Raw genomic sequence first — 24,662 nt, forward strand, 5'->3', positions numbered from 1 at the left:
TTAAAATACAGTCTGGGCTGTGCCAACCCCCATGATGGGTTGGGCAGAAGTGCCTGAGAAGGAGCCCACCACCACTTGGGGGAGCCCTCGCGTCTGTGCTTGCTAAGGTGGCCATGTGGTGCCTGGGAAGGGCGGTCAACACTGGTGCAGTCTCCTTGTAGGATGGTGGGGCAGGAGACCATTTCGTGTCACGTTGCATTGGTCTGAAGGTATAACTAGGTCCCTGGACCCCATTCCCCATCATTGGAGAATTCCCCAAGTCCTGTGGTCGACCTGTCTGACCAGTGACTGACCAGTCCTTGCAGGGGAGACAAAAACAGACACGCGGCTTTATCCATGGACAAATCTCAGCACTTTATTGGTCCCTTGGCAGGGAGAAGGGTGCATTGCCCCAAGATCGTCAGCCGGTTGGGTGGGGTAGCTGGGGCATGTGTTGTCTATCCAGATAGTAGAATATACAGCACTGATTTTGCAGAAACAGGAAGGGAAGCAATAAGTTAAAAGCCACATAAGTTATGAAAAAATAATATATATACTTTCTATATCTTGTATCCCCACTGAGGATTTGCCCCCTTGGAAACCAATAAATAGGCAGAGAAAAAGCAGCAGCAGTACCCTTTGGGGACTCCATGGATGTGTACATGTCTGAGTCCCTCCCCTCTGAGTCAGTGGCCCTTCAGCGCCCCCCACAGGCCTGAAGGACCTTGAGCCTAGGAGGGGCCAAGGCCTGGGGCCACCAAGTCCTGGAAAATGAGATGAATGAATGGAAGACGGGCTAGAAGAGGAGGTGAGGCAAGGGGCAGGTAGGGAGAAGAGAGGGAAGGAGAGAAAGCGGCTTGTGGATGGGGAGGCTGGAGCTGCCCCAAAGGCGAGAGCCAAGAGGAGGAAACGGGAGCCCTCCTCTGAGCCCCACATCTTTGTGTTGGATGCAGAATTTCTCTTTGGTTGTCAGGGGCTCCCCAGCCTGATCTCAAGGGCTCAGAAGCTCCCAGATCCGCCTGGACCGTGCCTTCTTCATGGCCCTGCCTGGGCAGGGGAGTGGGCATGGAGGGAGGAGAGGCGGAGGGGGAAGACAAGAAGGAGCTCTAACCAGCAGGTGTGAGGTGTTCCTGGGCTCCGCAGTGACGCAAAGGAGGGGAGGGCCAGGCTGTGTGGCCTTATGGAGAGAACAGAGGCCCTGAGACGTGGGATTCATGGGAAGTGGGCCTGGGTTTCATGGTGGGGGTGGAGTGGGCTAGGGTCTTCAGGGCCTGGTGTGCCAAAGCCAGGTTTCAAGCTGGGAAACACCTGGGCGGGGGTGCAGAGCTCAGATCTCAAGGAGGGTGGTGAACCCCAGGATGGCAGGGAGGAGAAGGGAGGGTCTGATTCTCCAGCCTGGTCTCAGGCTGCCATCCGGCCTTCCCCCCAGGGAGTTCATCATGGCAAGAATAGCTTCTGGAGAAGGTGCTGGGAGCTGGCCGGGAAGCCTGGCCAATTCTGACTGTGACCTGCTGGGAGGGACCCACAGGAGAGGGAAGGGACACAGGTGTCTGGGCTGATCTCAAAGGTCCAGGCTCAGGTTCCAAACACCCAGGGAGGCTCCCCCTCACTCCCTAATACTGTCAGGTCTCTGGGGAGCCCAGGTGGTCAGGAAAGACAGGGGCACTCTGCACCCAGCCTCCCCAGGAACTCCAGATACAGGGAGGGTGCCCAAGCGGTCCCCATCAGCCACTGGTCCACGGCTGGCCGGGGCTGGGTGAGCGAAGGCACCAGCCTCAGTCCCGGGGCAGAGGCAAGGCAAGGCTTGAGATATGAGTTTAGGCAAGGGTTGGGCAAAGGGTCAAAGGGACCTTGGTGGGAGCCCTCTGTTGGGGGAGGAGCCTCAGAGGATCGGGGAGGTGGAGATGAAACGGACCCCCAGTTCCAGTTTACCCAGTGGGGAAAACCTCTGGCCAGAAGGTGGGAAGAGTGGGACTGTGAGATATTGGTATGGAGCGGAGTGGCTCCGAATAGCTGGTGACAGTCCTGTCCCATCCCTGGCAACCCACAAAACAGCAGTCACCCTTTGAACACTCCTCCTCTCAGTTCAGGGTCAGGTGTGCCTCCCCTCCCAACCTAGAGGCTGAAAACTGCTTTCTTGAGTCCGGCGAGCGTCCCTCTTGCTGCAGCGGAGGCACCTGGGGCTCCTGGTCCAGCTGCCTTACTCTGAGGCCTCGGACTCTTGTGAGAGGAACTTCTCCAACATTTCGGTGATTTGGATCACGGCGCCTTTGCTGTGCTGCTTTTTCCGGGAGGGGGCGCTCGAGAGGCGGGACTTGGAGGCAGCTACAGGGGAAACAAGGGGTGGGGCAGGGAAGGGGCTGGAGGTTTGAGCCACTTAAAATGATGCCTTTAGGGTCCTGATCCCCGCACCCCGTCCCCCGCCCCGCCGTGGGCGCTTGGGGCAAGGAGACTCACCGGTTCTCGATCTGGACTGCACGGTGCTGACCATGGCGGCTGAAGGCAGGTCCATCCTGGGGAGGCAAGACATGGTAGGATGTGAAGGGAGCCTGCGGCTTAAGCTCCCCTGGGATTGGGGGCCTGGGGACTGGCCGGTGCAGGGCAGCTCTTGATTGTCACTCCCAGCCCTGGGCTGCCCTGCTGTGTGACCCTGGCTAGCCAGCTTGTCCTCTCTGGGCCTCTGTCCCATCTCTCCTGCGTAAATGGCTAACATTTACTGAGCACTCAAGGCTCAGTTTGTAAGAGCCTTGAGTCCAGTTTGCAAGAGGCCAAGGTCCCAGCTTGTAAGAGGCTGAGCCAGGACATGAACCCAGGGTTCACAGCATCATGCTGGAGAGGAAGGCTGACTTTGTGTGGGCTGGTCCTCCATTCCTCCTTCTCCCCCAGGCCCACCCTGCTGGCCCCGCCCCCTCACCGGCTCTCCTCGCCCTCCACCAGCTTGCGGTAGGTGGCGATCTCGATGTCCAGGGCCAGCTTGGTGTTCATGAGCTCCTGGTACTCGCGCAGCTGCCGAGCCATGTCCTTCTTGGCCTGCTGCAGGGCCTCCTCCAGCTGGGCCAGCTTGGCCTTGGCATCCTGGAAGGCCAGCTCGCCCTGCTCCTCAGCTGCCTTGATGTTCTCCTCCAGGCTCAGGCACTGTAGCCAGGAGGGCAGAGGAAGGGGCCCGTGAGCAGGGGTGGGAGGGAGAGAGCAGGCCAGGACTCACCTCTGTCGTTGGTGGGGTGTGTGTGGGGAGGGAGGGCTAAGCAGCGGCCCTCCTGGGTGTGGTAATGGGTGGCATTGCAGCAAGAGGAGTTTAGTTAGACCTAAGGTGACAATTTCCAAAGGCCACCAAAGAGGGAGGTACCACAAGCCTGCACAGGAGCTGGTCACAGCTGTCCCCACAGGGCAGCACCTGCTCAGAAGGCTCATCCTGGCTGGAAGCTGGGGCTTAGGCCTCCACTCCCTTCTCTCCGTGCGGTTGGCTGGAGGCCTGGGAGGGAGGCCGTGGGCTCTGGGTGTGTGTGGTGGGGGGCTCCCTAACATGGCAGTGTATAGAGCATGTTTACACGCAGAGCTCATGTAATCCCCATAGCCATCTCAGGAGGACAGGTGAGGAAACTGAGGCACAGAGATGCTAAGTGACCTGCCCAGGGTCACTGGGTCAGGTCTTGCATGTGCTCAGCATGGGTGAGTGTGTGTGTAAGAGTGTGCGTCCCGGTGCTCCGCCCTGCTCCACCCCCAGGTGGTCCTCCAGACACTCACGTGGCTCTTGATGGAGAGGATCTGGGATCGAAGCTTCTGGATGTGCACATTGAGGTCAGCGATCTCGCTACGGCTGCTCTGGAGGCTGTTGGCATACTCGGCAGAGCAGGCGGCCCGCTCCTCCAGCTGGAGGGAGTGGACGAGGTGGCAGTGAGGCGCGGCTCCCTGTGTCCCTCTCATCCCCCAGCTCCCTCTCCTCTGCTGCCCACCACCCCCAGGCCAGCCTCCCCCTCAGTGCCCCTCTCCTGCCCCCACCACGTGTCTCTGGATGGCTTCCTCCTGGCTGCCCTAGACTGAGCCCGCACCTGGCCTGGTGTTGCTGGGTGGCAGTACCATGTGAGCTTCTGGAAGGCACAGACTGTGAGCTTTCCCCGCCCCCGCCACCCCTCAGCTGGCACACTGCTGGGCTCTCACATTCTCTGTCCCTGCCTGCAAACCCTCCGCCGTGGTCTCGGCCCCCCTGTGCTTCCACATCCCCTCTCAGAGTCTCAGCCCACGAGCTGCAGGTGACTGCAGCCATCACTAGTGCGGCCCCTCCTGTCCTGGCTGCCTCTCCGCCCTGCGCAGTCTGCCCGAACCTGGCTCCGGGAGTACGCCTCGGCCTCCTCCAGGCTGCGGGCCGCGATGGCGTCGTACTGGACCTTCACCTCCTCCACGATACCACTCAGGTCGATGTGGCAGCGGCTGTCCATGCCCACGGTCACCGACACATCCTTCACTTGGGCTGCCAGGTCCTTCAGCTCCTGGCCGGGCACAGAGGTGGGGGGCTCAGGTCTGGTGGGGGGCCACCAGGACCCGCAGCCACGCACAGTCCCCGGGGCGAGCAGACAGCAGGCTACTCCCTGTCCCCATGGAGCGATGGTCAGATGCCTCCCTGCTCTGACTCCTGGGAAGCAGCTCCTACCCTTGGTTGGCCTCCCCTTCTGAGCGGAGGGGCAGTGAGGGACTCCCGGCTCCAGAGGCTCACCCTGCAAGCCTGATTCCTTTGCAGTTTCCCCTCTGTCTACACTGTTGCCCAGCCCTGGCTGATGGGGAAAACGCCCAGGGTGTCTGGGGCCTCAGGGAGTCTGGCCCCTCTGCTCATCGTTCCTCACACTGTGGCTCAGTGGTGTGCGCCTCAGCCTCCTCCACTGGCCGGGGGCTCCCTGAGGGCCTGGCGCAGACATGTTCATCTCAGCCCCCACATCTCGCAAGGGAGCATCTGGGTTTGTTGAATAGATGTTGGAATGCAAGCCCATGAATGATGAGGGGCTGGAGTGGGGCTGGGGGCCGACAGGCTGCACTCCCCACTCCCGCCAGAGGCTGTGGCGACCTCAGGGTCACCCAGGAGACTCACGGCTCCCGCCCCCTCCCCAACTAGCTGAGGGGCTTGCTGGCAACAGCAACAGGATTTCGTCTCAGTGTTTTCATCTTCTCCCTGTCCTTTAAGATCCCTCCTTTTACCCTACTCTCTCTCCTCTTCTCTGCTTAGAAAATGCAAATCCATGTCCTCAGAGACCCCTGGAAGTGGCAAACCTCCCATTTCCCTGGGGGCTCATTGCAGGCCAGCCTGTGTGCTCAGTGCTCCCCGGGCATCCTCACATCTCCGTGGTGCAGTGTTAGCCCGGATTACAGAGAGGAAGGGAACTGAGCACAGAGAAGTTAGGGAAACAGCCATGAGTGCAGAGCCGGACTCAGAGCCCTTGGCTGCTCCGGTAAAGCTCCCTTCCAGGGGCGGAGACAGGAGCTGAAGCCTCTGCCTGGCCTCTTATCACACCTGTGGCCCGGCAGCTTTCTGGCCTGAATGCTCGGTGGTGTGCAGAGGCAGGTGGGGATGGGGGTCTTCATAAGCGGCCACAAAGTGTCACCTCTCAGGCCCTGGGCAGCTTCCCCTGCAAGTGCTGAACAGCAACCTGGGCCTGGTGGGGCAGTGTGAGCAGGAGGAGCAAGGGGGCGAGGCAGAGGTCCCAGGGTCAGCGTTGTACAGAGTCAGGCAGAGGAGCCTTGGAGAGGTGGGGGGCAGGCGCCCAGGGAGGTGTGGGTGGGGCTTGCCTGGGGGAGGCGAGGCACAGATGGCGGTTACTCCTACTGGCATTCACAGGCCACCCTTGACCCTAGCTTCAGTCTTCAAATTTTGGTTAGTGTTCCCATTTTTCTGACTGCCTCATGGGTGTGTGTGTATATATATTTTTCTTGTTTGAATCAGGATCCAAACAAGGTCCGTACATTGCACTTGGTCCATGTGTCTCCAAGTCTCTCTTACTTTATAGATACCACCCCCGCCCCATCTTTATTTTTTTTTCCTTATTGAAAACACCAGGTTGCTCGCCTTGTGGCGTCCCCACAGCCCGGATTAGACTGACTGCATCGTGTGCTGGCATTTACCGTGCTCCTCTGCCTCCTGCATTTCCTGAAAACTGGCACGTGGATCTGGGGGCCTGCTCAGATCCAGATTCGGTTTTTGGCTCATGATGGCATTCTGCCCTTGGTCCCTGACTTGGGCCCCCTCCTGACCCTCCATCTGTCTTTCTGCTCAGAGACGGTGTGGTGGAGCCTCTGAGTCTGTTCCTGCACAGCCTGGTCCTGCTGACCAGCAGCTCTCGTGGCCGTAGACTGGAGGGTCTGGTGGGTCGGCTGGAGCCACATGGGTGGCTGGAGCCCTGCTGGCGAAGGCTGCCACTCCCCTGTCTGCTCGCTGACCGGCCCCGCCCACTAGCACCCCTGGTGACAAGGATCAGCTCCTGGAAAAGGAGCTTAGGCAATGGTGGGCATCCTGAAGTCCCTCTGGGGGCACCCTGTCTCTGCCCTGGAGCCGGCAGGACCCTGAGCCTAGGGGCTAGCTGCCCCTTAGAGGTCTCTTGAGGAGGGGTTTTGGTTGATCTTCAAATGAACTTAACAGAGATCTCTGGGCAAAGCAGGAGGAGGCCTGACTGGTGCCAGAATACGTGGATGGGCCCACAGACTCATCCCCACCTCTGTTGCCCCCGGTCACCATCAGAGATGGATGCTGCCCACATGGAAACCACAGCCTGGCCAGCGCCTGGCTGAGGACAGTCTCAGAGACGTGGCTCTGGGGGTTCCTTGGCCACATCTTGTGGGGGTCACTGGGCACGGGAGTTCCAGATAAAGCCCTGCAGTGGCACTTCTAAGCCAGGCCTTAGTTGGCATTTGTCACGGGCCAGGAAAGGGCCAGGACACCGTGAGAACGCTCTGCACGAGGGCTTCCTCATCAGGGTAAAAGGACTGGTGAGACATGGCTGATGGAGCAGCTCAGATCCTCTCTTGACAGAGGCAGGCTGACGTGTACGTGGTAAACAAGCAGGAAACGGAGGGTTCAGAACACTTGCAGACCTGTTCAGACACGTCAGCCCTGCGGGCTGCAGAGGGTATAACAATGCTGGCTTGTGTGGTGTGGCAGTGCCACCGTGGGATGGGCCCCTAGAGGGGCTGTGCACCTGGGAGCCAGAGCAGAGGAGACTGCCCTGCGTGTGACCACCCTTGTCACGGTCCCCAGGTCAGTCACTGAGTGGGTAACTTAATGCCGCCCAATAGAACGTCATGCTTAATGGCACTGGTCTAATACCACCACCTCCTATTAGCTGGGTGATCCTGGCCCAGTTTTTTTTTTTTTTTTTGAGGAAGATTAGCCCTGAGCTAACATCTGCTGCCAATCCTCCTCTTTTTGCTGAGGAAGACTGGCCCTGAGCTAACATCCGTGCGTATCTTCCTCTACTTTATATGTGGGACGCCTACCACAGCATGGCTTGGCAAGTGGTGCCATGTCCGCACCCGGGATCCGAACCGGCGAAGCCCCAGCTGCTGAAGCGGAACGTGCAAACTTAACTGCTGCACCACTAGGCTGGCCCCCCTGGCCCAGTTTTTAAACCTATCTGAGCCCTGGTTTTGTCATCTGTAAAATGGGTATAATTATAAAAGTGACAACAGCTGACATTTACTAATACTTACCATGTGCCACCCACTGTTCTGAGTGTTTTCATACATTAACAAAATAAATCCGCACAAAAGGCCAGTGAGCTGGGCACTGTTATTCTCCCCATTTTACAGATAGGGAAATTGAAGCAAAGAGGGAGAAAAGAACCTGCTCCAGTTCACGTAATTACTAAGCCAGGATTCAGATCCAAGCTGCTCCCTTAATCTCTTAAAGTCTGTGCTCCCTTAGCCATTATCCTTACTTCGCAGGGTTGTCGTGAAGATTAAAGGAGGCTACATTGAGAAAGCACGCAGCACAGAGCCTAGAACATAGTAGGTACTCAGTGAACTACCATCAATGTAACTGGTGGAGCTGACCGAGCCGGGACGAAGCGTCCAGGGCCAGAGCAGCCCGTCCCTGGAGCAGCCACCCTGGCACCATGCAGGCGGGCGCCAAAGCGGCTTAGACACACCAGGTCCCCTCTTCAGGGATGGGCATCTGAGGAGGAGCGCCCGGCTGCAGGGGGTTGTCAGCAGACTCCGCAGCTAATCTCCCTGGAACCAGAGTCTATGGGTGGGGCAGGCGGTGTTCCGGCTGGATGCAGCCGGGTCCCAAACGCACTCGGGAGCCGGAGTGCACCTTGGAAGCTGAGAGGGTCTGGGTCGCCTCAGGGTCCTCTCAGCAGCCTGTGTGCCTGGAGGTGGGGGGCAGCGGGTTGCCCGGGAGGCTGCAGGGTGGAGGTGAGGCCCTGAGCAGCCCATGGCCCCGGTTCCTGGGAAAGGCTCTTCAGAACTTATCCTGCTGTGTCTTGTGCGTGTGTGTCGTGTGTATGTGTGTGTGTGTGTGTGTGTGGGGAGTCTGTGGATGTGTTAGGGAGAGGGGAGGCCTGCTTTCTGGGACAGAGTGGGACTATCCAGCAATGCTTTCCTGATCTGGTGTCTGTTCCAAGGCTGAACCTGGCATGTCCACCCTGCTGGGGCCACTCGCGCCCCGCCCTGTTCTCCTTCCATCTGAGGTGGCCGTGGCTGGCACCGTCCTTTGCTTGCACCTGCTCTGCCCGCTGCGGTGGCCACTAGCATATGTGACAGTGAGCCCTTGAAAGGCCGCTAGTCAGAACTGAGCTCTATGTGTACAAAACACAGTAGATTTTGACTTAGTGTGAGAAAAAGAATGTAAACCAGCCCATTAATGTTTTATATTGATTACATGTTGAATAGTCATCTTTTGGACGTATTGGGCTAAACAAAATATATTATTAAAATTAATTTTTTCTGTTTCCTTTCCTTTTTTGTTAAAAAAAATGTGGCTGGTAGAAAACTTAAAATTACATATGCAGCTCACGTTATCTTTGTGCTCGCTTAGAGACCACTGGTGTGGGGATCTTTTTTGCAAAGGGTCAGTGTCGCCCACCCATGGCATGTCGCTCAGCCCATGGCAGTCGGTGCATGGGGAGAAATGCAAACCTCACATCCCCAAACCAACTTGCCCCCTTGCTGCCTCCAGAAGTAAGAAGAGCTCTAATGTGCTGAGCGCCCGCTGTCCGCTGCAGAACCCTTCTCCACAGCGATCCTATAACAGCACCAGCCGCATCCTTCACCCCCTCTGCATGCATCGCCCCTGCCCTTTACGGCGCCCCCCCCCCCGCCCCGGCCCCCCAGGGCTGCTCATCACACTTTGAATAAGGTCCAACCCCACCTCAGGGCCAGAGGCTCCTGCCCGCTCTGCCCTCACCACAGCTGCTTCTTTCTCTCCCTTTCCTCACCAGACGTGCTCCTGCTGGGTGCCTTGTAGAGTTCTTCCTGCCCCCTCCATTCCCCACTGGCGGACCTCCCATTGTGGGCCTCGGTGTGCTGGCCCCGCCTCTGACACTTCCTGCCCTCGGGGCCTGAAGCGTTCCATCCAGCACTGCTGCGTCCTCTGCTTTCTTTGCATCTCAGCACTTGCACCCTCCAAAACGATCTTGTTCAGACACTTACTTGCTTGTTCCCTGTCCCCTCTTGGCTAAGCTGTCCCCTCCCGAGAACAGGCACTGGCCCGCCCAGCTTGACCGGGTAGGCACGCAGTCAGCATTCATTAAATGAATGAATGAATGAATGAATGAATGGATTTAATCCTCATCACCACCCTACGAGCCTGGTACTATGACTCTCCCCATTTTACAGAGGAGGAAACTGAGGCACAGAGAGGAGAAATAACTTGCCCAAAGTCACAGAAATGGTAAAAAAAGGTAGAGTCAGAATTGGGGTCTGAGGGCTGCAAAGTCTGAATGGAATCTGCAGCCCTGGATTGGGGAAGGGGCCGAGAAGTTTGGCAGGTGTGCCTCGAGCAATGCCCAGGTATATCGCTGGTCATGCCCGGCCCTCCTCCATCAGGTCTCCACACCTGCAGGGCCTCCGACCTGCCTTAGAGCTTGGCTCCGGGCTGGCGGAGCTGTGGGGAGCAGAGCGGAGCGCAGATTCTGCCACACTGGCCCTGCTGCTGTCCGCCTGGGCGCTCCAGCCCACAGCGGGTTTGGGCAGAGGAACCCTAGCCCACTTTTCTAGCCAATCAGTGGGCACGCTGCCCTGGTCAGGCCCACAGGCTTGGCCTGGCTGTGGAGGGCTCTGCCAGGGACAGGCGGCTTTTCCGTCCGGGTGGCTGATCTGGGTGGTCTGCCCGGGAGGGCTGCCTCCCCGCTGTGCCCAAGGGCAGTGATACTCCCTCTGTCATGCTGCCTCCTATGTCCACAAACAGGCCTCAGGCCCATGGAAGCCCTGCTGGGGGCTGAGCCCTCGGCAGGAGCGTGGCCCATGTGCAGCCATGAGGCCCAAGCTGCCTCCTCGCGGGACAGGGCCATGAAGCTGTCCCCTAGGGCCATTTTAGCAGAACTTTGTGATGGCAGTGGTGACTCTGATGCCTGCTCTGACCCTGGCTGCACTGCCATCATTTGGCACCAGCAGTTTGCAGCACACAGGCCGCCATGCCCTGTCATCCCCAGGGCCGTCTGCTGGCCGCACTGTCCCCCCAGACTCAGCTGAGGACTTAGGGACAAGTGTGAATGTGCATGGAGGCTCCTCTGTCTGCATCTACTGGGTCATTTTTGTTCCATTAGAAGCTAGTATTGTCTGGGGACCAGAGGCTCCGACTACAGGTCTTCCCTGCCTTAGCCCCAAACGGGGAAGGTCAAAGTGCATGCCTATCAGAGCTGGAACTGTGGGCGCCTGCGGGAGGCTGCAGGGACCAGAGAGACATCAGTTCAATAGGAACGGCTGGTCAAGGCCCCCGTTCCCTCCTCTGAGGTCACCTCCCCACCTGCCCAGATGCTCCTGGTCCCCTGCATGCCTTCAGCACGCCACACACAAGAAGGCACAGGTTCCCCTGGGAACCTGCCCATGCTCCATGACATCAGTGACGAGGGGACGTGTCAGATGATTGACAGCAGCACAGGTTTAAGGGTTTAGGAAATTGTTACGTCTGTGGCTGGAACCAGGAGCGACCGCTGACGGTTCGATGCCCTTCCCTCCCCTGCGTCCCTCACCCGTGGACCAGTCAGCACTTGGCTCTGTGGGACGCTGGCCCGTCTCCTCACCTGCTCGTAGACGGTTTTCATCAGCTCCACGAAGCTCTGCAGGCCTTTTAACTTGGTCTCCAGTTCGGTCCGTCGAAGACACTCCGCATCCAGGTCCTGGGGATGGGAGTAGGGGTGAGTGAGGGCAGAGCGAGTGGAGGGGTCCCAGGGCAGGAGTGGCGTAGGGGGCACTTTGCTTCCTGGGTGAGATGGGGGTGACCTGGCTCGGAGCCTGGGAGAAGGAGCAGGGTGGGGACAGGTCTCTCTGTCTGTCTGTGGTCCTGGGACTCAAGCCTCTGGGGGCGTTGCTTGGGGATCCTGAGGGAAAGAGGGGGCAGGGTCCATGAGGAAGGAGCCCCTGGGGCAGGAGGACAAGCTACCTTCTTCAGCTGGACAAAGGTGAACTCCATGTCTGTGCGCTTGGAGATCTCCTCTTCATACCTGGGAGGAGCGGGGTAGAGGGGGAGAGAGAGAGAGAGGGTGCCTGCTCAGCTGGATGTGGGGATGTGGTGGGGCTTGGGGTTTGGTTAACCCTCCTTGGGTGGGGCTCAGGGCCTCTGCTGTCCCATTTGATGCCTTGTGCCAATTAGAAAAGAGTGGCCCCTCCTTCAGGTGGGTGCAGCCCCTCATCCTCTCTGACACATCCCCTCTGATCCCATGACCCCCTAGTGCTGGCTCTGGGGAAGCAGGCAAATCTGCGCCCCATTCTCTCGTTCCTTCCTGATGATCAGCATCTCTAGGTGGCATCTGCCTCCTTCCTGGCTCCGCCCACAGTCACCTCCTCCAGGAAGCCTCTCTTGACTGTGCAGCTCTTGCACCCTGACTTTGCTCCCTCATTGTCTTCCTATCTCCTCCCATAAGTCTCAGTTCCAAACAAGCTGTGGCTTTGGTGGAGTCTGCTCTGAGCATCCCGCTCACGCATCCCCCTCTCCCACCTCCACCGGCCCCACAGCTCCCCTCTTCTCCCCTCTGCTTTGCTAGCTCATAGGACAACATTCCATCATGTTCCCTCCAGAGGGAGGACAGAAATGCGTGGATGTTGCAGTCAGACGGACCCACAGTGTGTATTTGGCAGGTAGCTCCACCCCTCCTTCCTCGGCTCCCTGTCTACCAGGGGTGGGCGTGTGCGTGTGTGCCTGTGTGTGTGCGTGTGCGTGCATGCGTGGGGGCTGACAAGGTCCTTGCCGATGCAACGACAGATGTACCCAACAAAGGTGGTTACCCTCCTTTCTCAGATTTGCCTCCTTACTCAAGTCCACCTTGTGTTTGGATCAAGGACACTGTGGCACGGGGGGGACAGGATCTCTGGATCCCTGACCTTACCCCCTCCCTCCAAACAAGACCTCTGTCCTGGCCCAGGGGTGGGTGTCTGCCAGCTGCACACGTCCCGCCCTCAGCCCTGCCTGCCCCAGACGATGCGGGGACTCCGTGGCTTCCTGTTTTCTTCCCTCCTCTCCAGGGAATGCCTGAATCACCCGTGGCTCTAATTACAGCCGCCCGCCTGCCCCAGCCCCTCACCTCACAGCAGGGGCAGCGTCACCCGTCGCCCACATCGGCTGGTTGGACCTGCCACCCTCAGGCCTTCTTTTCCACCAACCTCCCCGAGGAGCTGAGGGAACAGACCCCAGCGGGGCAAGAGCCACAGGGCACTTGGGTCTCTGAAACTCAGTGTGCCCAGTGCGCACACTCTCCCAGGCCACTGCAGTGGCTTCTGAGGGTCCACCAGGGGCTTTGAGGGTGCAGGTTGGGGGATGGGGCAGAGGGTGGGCCAGGGAAACTGTTCTGCAATCTGGGGTCTGCCAGAGTGAACAAAATGCCCAGGAAGCTTTACCTGCACCCTCTCCTGTGACTCTCAGAGCCTCCGGCTAGGGAGGTCCTGTTGGTCCCATTTCACAGATGGGGAAATGCAGGCTCAGAGAAGGGCTTGGAGGCAAGTGTGGGGTGTGGTTAAGCATGGGGCTCCAGAACTAGACGACCTGGGCTCAAATCCTGGCTCCTTGCTGCCTGGCCGTGTGACCTTGGAGAAGCTGCTTGCATGTGCCTCAGTCATGACAATAGTGATGTCATAAGGAAGTGAATACATGAAGTGCTTACGACAGTGCCTGGCACCCACTGCAGCTATTATCATTACTGCCCAACTCTGCTCTCTCCACCCCCAGGCGCTGGCCCTCATCCCCTCTGCCGTGGCCCCTGGTATTTCTGGAGAGAAATCGTGGGGAGCCTCACTGCAGAGAGAGTCAGCGGTTCTCTGTGAATCCTTTGCAAATCCTCAGGGCTGAGCTCAGGTGAGCAGGCTTCCCACTGGATCTGGGGGCCTCTGAGGACTTCGCTGCCCTGGGGACAGGGGCCTGGGGAGCCCCAAGCTAAGAAGCCCCTCATTGACTGGCCCTCCCAACACAAGCCTGGTGGTCCAGCCTCTCGCCTTCTCCTCTCTCCTCTGGAGAGCAGAGTTCTGCCTTCCTGGGGGCAGGACCTTAGTGAGAGCTCTGCAGTGGTGGCTCTCCGAGGTGCCAGACCTCCTCCTTACCCCTCAGTGACCTTCCCATCCTTCTGTGCAGCCTTCCCTCTGCCCCTTCTCATCCACTCTCCTGGATTTCAGCCCCAGTTCACCCCCTCAATCAGATGCTCTTGTGCAGTGAACAGCTTGCACAACTGTACACAGTGTTCCTGACTCACTTGCTATGTAGCCTTGGGCAAGTTGCTTCCCCTCGCTGGGCCTCTGCTTCATCCTTATAAAGAGAAGGGTCAGCTAGTGGGGCTGGTTACAGCAGAGTTTTGGAGGTCTCCATCCCTCCAGAGGCTTAGGTGATGTCATCCCCGCTTCCACCCCCCAACCCCTGCCAGTCTGCCAGCTCCCAGCTCCCAGCTCCCATACCCGTCAGTCCTTTTCAGCTCATCACCCCCCAACTTGTTTATTTCTAGGAGTGAAGCTGATCTCATGGGCCCTGCGGAGGCAGGGCACACCCCTCCCTGTCAGGGCTTGGCCTGCTGTCTCCCGGCTCCTGGGGCCACCAGGCTCTGCAGAGCCAGGCTGCAGCTTCCCTGGCTCCGGCCTGCAGCCCCAGAAGCCCTTCAGCCTCACCTCCCCCGATTCCAGTGGGTTCCCTACCCTGGAAGGGAAGAGATGCCCTGAGCCTAAACAGCAAAATCAGGCAGCAGATCAAATGAGGGGCTGAGCCAGATTAAAACAACAAAGACTGTTTGCACAGAACTTCCAGTTACAGGGTGCTCCGTAGGGTGCTCTGGCGGGGCTTAGGGAGCAGGCTCACACCGTGGCGGGCTGAAGTTGGGGACAGGACTTATCATGCATGGCTGTGTGACTGAGGACAAGCCCCTGCCCTCTCTGGGCCTGTGTTTCCTTCCCCGTAAAAGTAGGCTCCGAGGCCGCCATCCAGCTCTGCCATTCTCTGCTCCTTTGAAGGCCAGAGACCTACAAGGTCTCGTGAAATGAGTCACAGATTCTGGTGCACCTACACCATTCACCTTGTCACTGTCAGAGGTCAGATGTCACAATTGGGCAGCTCAGAAAGGGCAATCAGACTCCTTGTGTGTGTTTCCCAGGACCTAGGAGGGCAGGGCTGGGAGAGAGGTGGCCCCCAGGCCAGGGAGGGGCCCAGCCACAAGGTCCAGCCCAGGCCAGGGCTGCAGAGCATGCCTGTTGGCAGGAAAGTTCCAGCCAGATCCACAGATGAAGAAACAGGCTGCCAGAGGAGGGAGAGCATCTGTGTGACCATCTCCTCTGAGTGTGGCCTGAGCAGAGAGGTCACGTAGAGAGGTAGTGGGCAAGCTGAGCCACAGCCCAGGTCACTGGACACCTGACAGGCTGCCCCCACTCTCCAGCCAGGCCCAGCTGGCTGTTCCTGAGACTGAGGCCGCACCTTGGAGCGCAGGGCTTGGGGCTAGGCCCGCCACTGGAGGAGGAGAGGGGTCCAGCCATACTGTGTCCTCCCCTCGTCCTGGCTGGGGGCCTCTTGGCAAGGAGACCAGACCCGAGGAGGGGGCACAGAGACTCTCTGCTCCACCCAGTCTCCTGGTCGTCGAAACCCTGGCCACTGTCTGGTCAGAGAGTGTCACCTCTCCCTGAGCCACCCAAGTGCCTGGTCTGCCTTTCAGGACCGGCCAGTTCAGTTCAGCAAACCTGCGTCAAGGACCGCTGTGTGCCGTGTCAGGGACATCAGCCTTCCAGGGGATGGGAGAGTGGCGTTTATAACAGCCAGGCATCAGCCCACACCCTTCTCACTCCACACAGGAGGAAACTCAGGTTCGGATGGTAAACAACTTGCCCGAGGTCACAAAGCTAGTGAGAGGTGGGGGCAAGGAGTTGACCCCTCCCAGGCAATGCCCTTAACCACTTGGCTGTACTGCCTGCCAGCTGCTTGTCCCCCTGTCCACCTGCCCTGCTAAGCTGCGAAAGCATCTAGCAGTCTGGGGCTGTGTTTTCCTCATCTTGCTGATCCCAAGTTGGCTGCTGAGGTCAGGCAGGCCTTACCTATAGGGGACTGCTTCTTTACTCAAAGAAAACCCCCCATTTCTGTCCCCCGCCTGCATGCACCCCCTTCTCTTTCCAGCCCAACTGAGGTCAAAATCTCAGGCCACATCCACAGCAGGCGACCATCGGTTGCTCTGGCTGTGACAGTTTCCCACTGCCAGTAGGATGTGTGGATGAGAGCAAGCGTGTTTAAGGGCTGGAGAGGAGGGGATAGGGGCCAGGGCTGCAATGGTGCCCAGGGGCCAGCAAGCACGAGGCTTAGCTGTCAGGCAGCACCAGACTGACTTCATTTCACTGCATTCACTATATGGGGAGAGCTGTGGATTCACTACTGTATCTTCCCAATATTTAGAATACCAGCGGGCACATAGTAGGTCTTCAATAATGGTCTGGAGGAAAGAAACGTTCTTGAAAGAAGTTTCCTCTTCTCCGGGCTCGAGGGGTCCCCGTACCTCGCACCTGAGCGCTGGTTGGCCTCACCCTCCGCCCCTGCCCACGGCCCCACGGGGCGCAGCCTACCGGATCCGAAACTCCTCGACCCGCTCGAGCATCTGCAGCAGGTTGGCCTCCAGCTGTCCCCGCTCCTGGCTCACTTTGCGCAGCTGCTCCTGCAGCCGGCCCTGGTACTCCTCGTAGAGGTGCCCCAGGTCGAAGGCAGCCGAGTCCTGGCCCTGTAGGAAGCGCCAGCGGGTCTCCAGCAGCTGGTTGCGCTGCTCCAGGGCCTGCACCTGGGGGAGCAGATGGGCTGCGGTGAGCGGGCCACCAGGGGGTCGGCCGGTCGCCCCCGCCAGGTCCTCCCTGGGGACAAGCAGCTCGTCTGCTCTGCTCATGCCCATCGGGACCTTCCTCAGTGCGCGCGCTGAGCGCATCTCCAATGGCGGATTGTTCAAAGGAAGATGGTGAGATAAGGAGGAGATCAGAGAGAGGTGGAGCCCGTTAGCCAAGGTTTCGAGGGGAGGAGCAGGCCAGCTAGAGGAGGGGAGGGGGAACGAGGGTGGAAGTGTGCCCTTCCACCCTCTCCGTGGAAGGAGAGGCTCTCCGTGCCTGCCTGGGGCTTGGGCGGGAGACCCCGGGGAACGTGAGGTACCAGAGGCACGTCTGCTGCCCCCATCCCCGCCCTTGACAAGCCTGGTTTCATCTTGTCTGGGAAACTCAGCGCGGTAGAGCCTGGAAAGGTCTTCCATGCTAATCCTGCCAACAACCGCGGACTCGCAGCTTCTGCCAGCCTCAGTTTCCCCAGCTAGATGTTGGGGATGATATCCCTGCCCTGCCCACCTCTGAGGGCTGTTGGGAGAAGAGCCTGGGCACGTGCTTTGGGATAGTAATGGCAGCAAAGGCTCGTGTGGCCCTCCTGTGTGCCAGGCCTGGTCGTACAGGCTTGACATTTGTAACTCCTTAAGTGGGTACAACCACCCGAGGAGGGGTTGTTATCAGCTGTGCTTTACAGATAAGGAGACAAGGCACAGAGAGGGTCAATAACTTGCCTAAGGTCACAGAATTAGCAAGTGGCAGAGCCAGGTGTGGAATCCAGGCTGTAGGGTTCAAAATCCTTTAACCACCGTGATGTATGCCTTCTGTCTGCTGCTGGGTCACCAAGGGTCCTGCGACCCACCTGCCCTTCCTGGGCTGGCTTCTGTCTCCAGCTAGGGCCAGTTCTGCCTTGAGGATAAAGACTGGGTTGGGGGTCTGGGCTCAGCTGCTCCTCTCAGACTGCCTCCTTCACGCTCTCCCGCTCAGACTTCTACAGAGGCGTCCAAAGCCCACGGCTCACGCCCCAGCCACCGGCAGGCTGTCAGGGTCCCTCCTGAGTCCTCGCCTTCCCTCCAGCCAGTCCAGCCCAGCCAGCCTGGGGCTCCCCCTGCCTCTTCCCCACCCTGACTGTCCTCTCCAGGCTCTAGCCTCTCTCCTCTCCACCATCCCAGTCCCTCCCCGGAAGTGCTCCCAGCTCCCCTTCCACAGGATGAGGCCTCAGTTTATCTGCTCCTCCTCATCTGTCCTGACCCACCACTCTCCTGTCAGGCTGAGAACCATCTGCTCCCCTCTTACAGTCCCAACGCCCGTCCCGCCCCCTCCAGCAGGGGCCCAGGACAGAGTTCCACCAGTGAGGCAGAGGGGACGGCTGGGGCCTGGCTCCTGGACAGTGCAGGCTGTTGTCGTGAGGATGCTGTGCTAACTAGCCCAGTGATGTTCCTTGTGACCACTGGCAGGTAGCTGGGCCTCCTCCCCACCGCTGCTGGCACCAGCTCCCAGAATCGCAGCCTGAACGAGACAGAATCATGGCCAGGAGCCTTTCGGATCAGCTGGTCTGTCCCTTTCATTTACGGAGGAGGAGATGGGGGCCCAGAGCAGTCAAGAGACTTGTCCAGGGTCACATAGCAATTTGGTGGCCAAGCTTCCCAGACAGACCCATCTGATGGAGGCTACCCACTCTGGACCTTCATGGGCTCCCTGTTTCTCCTGAATTTGGTGCCAGGTGGGCCCTCCTCTCTCCCTGCCCTGCCCCCAGCCCCAGGTTTTCCTGAGATGCTCCGATGCCCTTGGGAAGTCCCGTTTGACATCCACAGCAGACAGCACCCGCAGGATTGTTGGACGATGCATTTGTGGGCTGTCGTTCCCCTGCTGGACTCCCACTCGGACTGGTAAGTTCCACTTGCAGCCGACCTTAAGCCTGCAATCGGCTGCAGTCGCAGACAAACAGGTTCAGTAGGGGTGGAAGTCAAGAGGGTTTCTGTCCTACTGGTGTTTGAGAGGGATCGTTGCGGGGGAAGGAATCTGCTTACCCCACCTTCCCTCCGTTTTGACAAGCGAAAGCCCCGTGTTTACACGGAGGGTGGGGTGAGAGGAGAGACGGGAGGCTGCGTCCTCCACCCAGGAGCAACAGAAAGCCCTTTCCATCAGGAAGTCCTTCCCCTCATCCAGCCTCATTCCCCCATGCTTCAGCACTAGCCCGCTGGGAGATGGTTGCATTTGGCCAGCCAGGCCAGCCGGAGGGCCCTTTTGGTTGTGGGGGATTCGGGACAGCCCCCTCCCCCTGCTGCCCCTGGGGGAGTCGCTTGTTGTCTCAGCGGGTGGGGATGGAAAGTCATCCCCCACCCAGGATCTGGCCTGCGGAAGCCTCCTCCCTCTGGGAACAAAGGCCTGGGGAGGGCCCCTAATCCTGGGCCCTGTGAGGTGCCAGGTTCCCTGCCTCCACCCTGGCAGCAGCGGAGAGGTCACCTCTCCTTGCCCTGCTCCCCCTCCTGCTGACACCCACCCTCAGAGCACAGCGGCAGCCCCAGGAGGGGCCTCGGAGAGCTAGCCCCTGGTCTGCCTGCCTCCCGTGCTACAGATGAGCAAACTGAGATCCAGAACTCTCTGTGGCCCAGCTCTGCGGTACTCCTGGGCTGCCCAGCTCAAAAGCAGGCCCCCACCTGGGGAGAGAGGTGCTTTTTGTGTGGGAACCGAGCAGCCCAGGCTAGAGCTCCCGGTTGGGGTCCCTCCAGGGAGGGAGGCTGACGACCTTGGCGGCTTCAGGTCCGGAACCCATGGGCCCACAGTCCAGACAGGGAAGCTTAGAGGGCGGTGCCCCTGGGGCAGGCAGGTCCTAGTCCTCAGGGCTGTGTGTGTGTGTGTGTGTGTGTAATCCACTGCCTTCAGCCAGAAGTTGGCTTTGCCCCCAGAGCTCAGGGTCTCTTCGTTGGGAAGGGCTGTCTGTGCCGTCCTGCGTGTGGGCAGGCCCATGCCTTCAGTGACTTCCAGAGGCCACACGGGCCTAGGGGAAGACACTATCGCATCCCCCTGCCTCCAGGCCTTTCACCACCCTCAGGCGTCCCTCTCTGCAGCCTCCTTAGGCTGACTGCTGGCTGTCCTTCCTCTTGTCCCACCTCCAGGCCCTCTGTCTGCATGTGAGAGTGAGAGGCCCAGCCGGCAGCCACTGAGGGATGTGGGCCCTGCCCTCTCCTTGCATCCCTCGGCCTCCTCTCCTCCTGCTGCTTCTGCTCACCCCGCTCCTCTCACAGCTGCAGCTGTACTAGGCTTCCACTGGCATGAGCTCAGGGCTACTCTCAGAGCAGGGAGGTGGAATCTGAAGCACAGAGAGGGTAAGTGCTTGCCCAAAGAAGCACAGCCTGCGAGTGGAAGAACACTGCTCCAGGGCCTGGGCCTACTCCTGGTGGTCTCTGCCTGACAACCCTCTTCCTTTTCCTCCTCGATGCTCTGATGTCTCTGCATGCCTCAGAGGGCCAGAAGGGGCTGTGGGGCTGGAGGGCCCCTGCGTGTCTCTTCTCTTTGCCTAGAGCCCCCACCCCTGGGCCCATACGTCTCTTTCCAGCCCTGTGCTGCATCCCTGTCCACGAAGCTCCTCCCCATCTCCTTCAGCAGGGCCCCTCCCTCCCTCTTCTGAGGCTCCTGCCTGGAAGGGGCTAACTAGGTTCCAGAGCTCCCTGGGCCGGGCCCATGTATGGTGTTTGTTGTTTAAAACAGAACACACATGGTACACGATAAGTCCTTTTCAAAAATTACCCTGTTGGATTCTGACAAACCCATTACACTTATATGTACTGAGGCACAGAGAGGTTAAATAATTTGCCTGAGATGACACAGCCAGTCGGAGGCAGATCCAGGATTCAAACCCAGTAATTCGGCTCCAGGTTTCACACTCTTAACCGCTGCCTGCGTCCACTGGGGTCCTTGCGGCCTTTACATGGAGGGCCGTGAGCTAACAGACATTCTGCGTAGAGTCGGTGGACCAGCTGGGGCTCCTCAGGCAGAGCCCTAGCGACCAGGGCCCCCAAGGGCTGGCACCCTGGGTCCCACCTTGAAGACCACCGTCTCAAGGCCAAGGCTTGAGAGTTGGGAGCTCCAGTTCTGCTAAAGACCATAGAGGGCATTGCCCTGGCCCCTGGGCACAAGACCCCGAGCCCTTGGGCCCCCTCCCTGTGCCTACACACCCTCCTGTCCCCATGGCGGAAGCACAGGGTGATATCAGCCCTGGCGTTCAGGGAGAAGAGCCACCCATCTGAGCCAAATGACACAGCTCACGAAGCATTCCTTTTAAGGGATTAAACCGGGCTTGGAGAGGTGGCGCTCTGCAGGGACCTGCCTCCCCAGGGCAGCGGGCTGTTCTTTAGGGCACACCGCCCAGCGTAGGGCCTCTGTGCAGCCAGCTGGGGCTGGGAGTGGGGATGCCCCACCTCAGTGCATGGTTATCCTCCAGCAGTCACTTCTCCTCCACACCCCCGACCCTGGGCCCCGCAGGTGTGGGTGCAGGATGGCAGTCTTGCCATGTGGGTGGGGTGGGGGGAGAAATGACTCCCAGAGACCATTGGCTTTGTGTCTCACAGACCTGGGTTCAAATCCCACCACCATACACTTTCTGGTCGTGTGACCTTGGGCAAGACACAACCTCTGGGACGCTCCTTCTCTGCAGAGCGGGGGAACCGCCACCGCGGAGCGTTGCTGCGTGGGCCAAATGTCTTATGAAGTTCCCACAGAGAGCCAGGCGCAGGCGGATGCTCAGGACGTGTCACTTCCTTCCCTCTGCCCCTCTCTGCCAGTGCCTGCCTCACAGGGGGCACTAGCAACGTGCAGAGGAACACAGAAGCAGGGAGTGCAAGGTGCAGACTGGGAGGTAGGGGTTCTGGTTTACGGGGGGGCAAGAGGGCTGAGTTTTTCCTATCTGTAAAATGGGCATAAAAATGACTTCTTTCGTAAAGTTGCTTAGGGAAATAGAGATAAACATGTAAAGCGTCCAGCACAGTGCCTGGTGCAGAGTAAGCAATAAGTAGCAGCAGCTGTTACTGTCATGCCTGTTCCTCTCGGGCAGGGCAGGAGGGAGCAGGGCTGGGAGGGCTGGGCAGGAGAGTTTCTTGGAGGAGGTGAGGAGGAGCAGGTTTGGGAGGTGGACAGGACTTCCTCAGAGCTCTTGAAGCCTGTGCCCAGGGGCAGAGATGGACGCCGGTGCCACACCAGCATGCTGGCTGTGGCAGTGGGGTCTAGGAATGCTGCGTGCCCGGGACTCACTCCTTGCGCTCAGGTGGGTGTGGGCAGGCCTGGCTGGCTGCCTGTTTCTGACTCGCAGCCTCCGTCCCCCGCATTCCTATCTGCTGAACTGCCACAGCTGCGTGCCCACTCTGCAGCCTTCTTTTGGGGGCCCCACAGGCCCCCTTGGCTCTGCCAGTGCCTCTGATCCCAGGAAGCTGGACAGGGCCAGAGGCCTGGACAGGAGGGTGGACCCTTGCGAGGTCATCTCCACTGTCCATCTGCCTCAGAGTAGGACTACAGACCACACCTGCACCATCCATTCCTATGGGGGGCATCCTCTTGGCCACACTCAGAGCTCCTCCCTAGTCCATGCCTTCGGGGAGGGGGACCCCCGACCTCACACATTATTATCCAGACATCCCTCAGAGGCCATCCTGGGGTCTCTTTCTTCCCCCATGCCAGGATGGCTCAGGGACTTCCCTCCCCATCTCTCTACCAACAACTGGCCTGCGAGTCAGCAATGCCAGCTCCCCATTGGCTGGAGGCAGGGGTGGGGCATGATGCTCGGGGGAAATACAGAATTCAGCCACCTGCCCAGGCCTGATGGTCCTTAGTTTTCAGGACTCCCCTCCCACTTCTGCTCACCTTGCTGATCAGGGAGGCAAATTTATCATTGAGGATCTTCATCTCTTCCTTCTCCTGGTTCTTCTGCTGCTGGATGGCTGGGTCCACCTTCAGGTCCAGGGGTACCAGCAGGCTGGGATTGATGGTCACCTTGGGGATGGTGCCAGCTGGCCAACAGCCTGTGAGGCTGCGGGAGCTGAAGCCTGGCCCGGGGGCCCCGCAGCTGCCCCATGCTGAGGTCTCAGGCCAGGGGCCACCTGCCGATGTCACCTCACAGCTGCTAGGGCTGCTGAAGCCAACAACGCAGGAGCGGCAGGCCATCATGGCCCCCGGGCCCGGGAGCAGGGAGGGCACAGGGATGAATGAGCGAGTCTTTGAAGTGTGGCGGCGGCTGGCTCCGGTCGCAGGCAGGACAGGCTGGGGACTGAGGAGCAAACACCTGTTGTACAGTGCTCATTACCTCCAGGAGGGCGGGACGCCTCCCAGCCCGACCAACCTGTTAGATGATGTGGCGTTCCCGCCCCTCCTCCGGCCCCACGCTCCCATCTCCTCCCAGGGACGGGATCTGCCCCGCAGAGGGGGTTGTTCGCAGGCCCCCACCTGAGCCGGGCCTGGCTCCAGGGCAGGGGGCAAGGCTGGGGTGGCTGGCCAGGTGGGGGGTGGGAGGCAGCAAGAGGAAGGGCAGATCTGACAAGGAAGGAGAGAGGAGAGAGAGCTGCTCTGACCGCAGAGCTCACTGCATACCTGAAGGCTGACGTATCTGGGCTCACATACTTCTGGAAAAGATGAGGCAAGCTCCCTGAGTGTGTCGGGCAGCTGACCTGGGCACAGTGCCAGCCCGACACTGGAAAACAGCACCTTTGTTATTTATTTTTCAGTTGCCCACGGGTCTCCCCTGCTTATCTTCTCCTCTTCCTTCCTTTATCTTCTTTAATCTTATCGTCTTCCTTCCTTCCTCCTTCTGTCCCCCCTTCCTTCCTTTGATCTGTCTTTTATTGAGCACCTCCTGTGCATCAGAGGCTGGAGAGGACGCAGGTGCTCAAGACCAAGGGTCCTTGGCTTTGCATGAGTGAGACTGGGGTTCAAGACTCAGTGGGCTGCTCACCATGGTGTGGCCTCGGGCAGGCTCCTTGACTCTGTGCTCGTGTGTAAAATGGGGATGAAGATACCGACCCCGCAGGAAGTTAGCAGACAACCAAGCAGAGGGCTGGGCACAAAGGCCTGAGGGAATGGCGCCTAAGACCCGGGGCCTTCCTTCTGGGAGCTGAGTCCATCGGGGAGCGACTGCAGCTCTGCCTCTGGGCTCTGAGAATGTGCCCCTGCCTCTCTCCCTCTCGCTCCTCTCGTCCTCCCTTCCTCTCCTCTCCTTCTCCTTCCCCTGCTTCATCTTAAATATGGAGTATAAATAGATATATTTTGCTCCCACACAGCCTCTGATGGGGTAGCGGGAGGCTTGGTCAGCCCAGAGCGCTCCCTCTCGCCTTCTGCGGTTCTGGAGGCCCCGCTGGTCCGCTTCCAGGGAGTGCCCAGCTCTCCTGGGCCTGCTCTTCCTTCCTCCCTGGCCTGATATCCCTGGCTGTTCTTGCTCTGGCTGGGTGGCTGTGTGTGTCCTCCCTGGACCCAGCACGCCAACCTGGGTGGTGGGACCACAGCAGAGAGAGAAGAGACTCACGTGGTCAGGGATGGAAGAGATCTCAGTCCCCTCTGTGACTGGAGGACGAGACAGGCTGGGGACAGGAGCCACTGCCCGGGTCACACTGCCGATTCCTGGCCTCCTGCCACGCAGGCCAGACCTCCCTCCCACACCGTGGGCATTTCTGGCCACTAGGGCACAGGAATCGGTGCTGAGGCCACGAATCTATCCTGAGACTGGGTCCCAGGCTCTGATGCTAGGGGTAGGCTGGCGGGGTACTTCTAGGTGACTGGGTTTCTGCGACGGTGTCTGTGTCCCCAGTTCTGACACGTGCTGCTCCTTTTCCCATTCGGTACCCACTTGTGTGGCCCACCCCGGCCTCCTGGACCTGCTATCTGAACGGCTTGTGGTCAGACTCAGCCCCCTCCCCTCCTCCATGTGGCCACCCCTGTGGGCTCTGTGGGGAGAGGGAGGGTGGGCAATGGTGTGTGGGCTCTGTGGTGCCAGAATACCAGCCGAGAAGTCAGGTATGTCCCAAATGCTCTGCATGGATTTGTCCCCTTGGTCCTCATCAAGCCCCTATTCTCACCAGCTCCTATCACAGAGGAGGAACCTGAGGTTCTTTGGGGTAAGTGCCTGTCTAAGGTCATGAATTTGTCAGTGATGGACTTGAACCCAGACCCTTGGTTATGAGCCCTTCTTCCTTGCTGATTCTCTAAGCCTGGTGACCCTGGAAGGAGCAGTGGGAGAGAAGAGGAAGCTGTCTTCCTACTGT

At 59.3% G+C, this 24,662-nt stretch overlaps 1 protein-coding gene across 4 annotated transcripts; it reads right to left on the reverse strand.

Moving 5' to 3' along the window:
* Positions 1-329: 329 nt before the first annotated feature.
* Positions 330-23,183, reverse strand: KRT80 (keratin 80). Of its 4 annotated transcripts, none has more exons than XM_008535844.2 (10): positions 22,999-23,183; positions 22,276-22,678; positions 16,189-16,397; positions 11,561-11,621; positions 11,202-11,297; positions 4,302-4,466; positions 3,724-3,849; positions 2,894-3,114; positions 2,437-2,492; positions 330-2,304 (listed from the first exon to the last, which is right to left on the reverse strand). In XM_008535844.2, exons 2-10 carry the CDS (start codon positions 22,576-22,578, stop codon positions 2,180-2,182), a joined length of 1,362 nt encoding a protein of 453 aa, XP_008534066.2. In that variant the 5' UTR covers positions 22,579-22,678; positions 22,999-23,183; the 3' UTR covers positions 330-2,179. The 4 variants fall into 4 exon arrangements, with proteins under 4 accessions (XP_008534066.2, XP_070477482.1, XP_070477483.1 ...); XM_070621381.1 differs by having other exon boundaries at positions 22,855-23,010; XM_070621382.1 differs by lacking the exon at positions 22,999-23,183 and adding an exon at positions 22,751-22,938.
* Positions 23,184-24,662: the final 1,479 nt, after the last annotated feature.

This window comes from Equus przewalskii, chromosome 5 (genome assembly GCF_037783145.1).
Source record: "Equus przewalskii isolate Varuska chromosome 5, EquPr2, whole genome shotgun sequence".
NCBI classification, from domain to species: domain Eukaryota; kingdom Metazoa; phylum Chordata; class Mammalia; order Perissodactyla; family Equidae; genus Equus; species Equus przewalskii.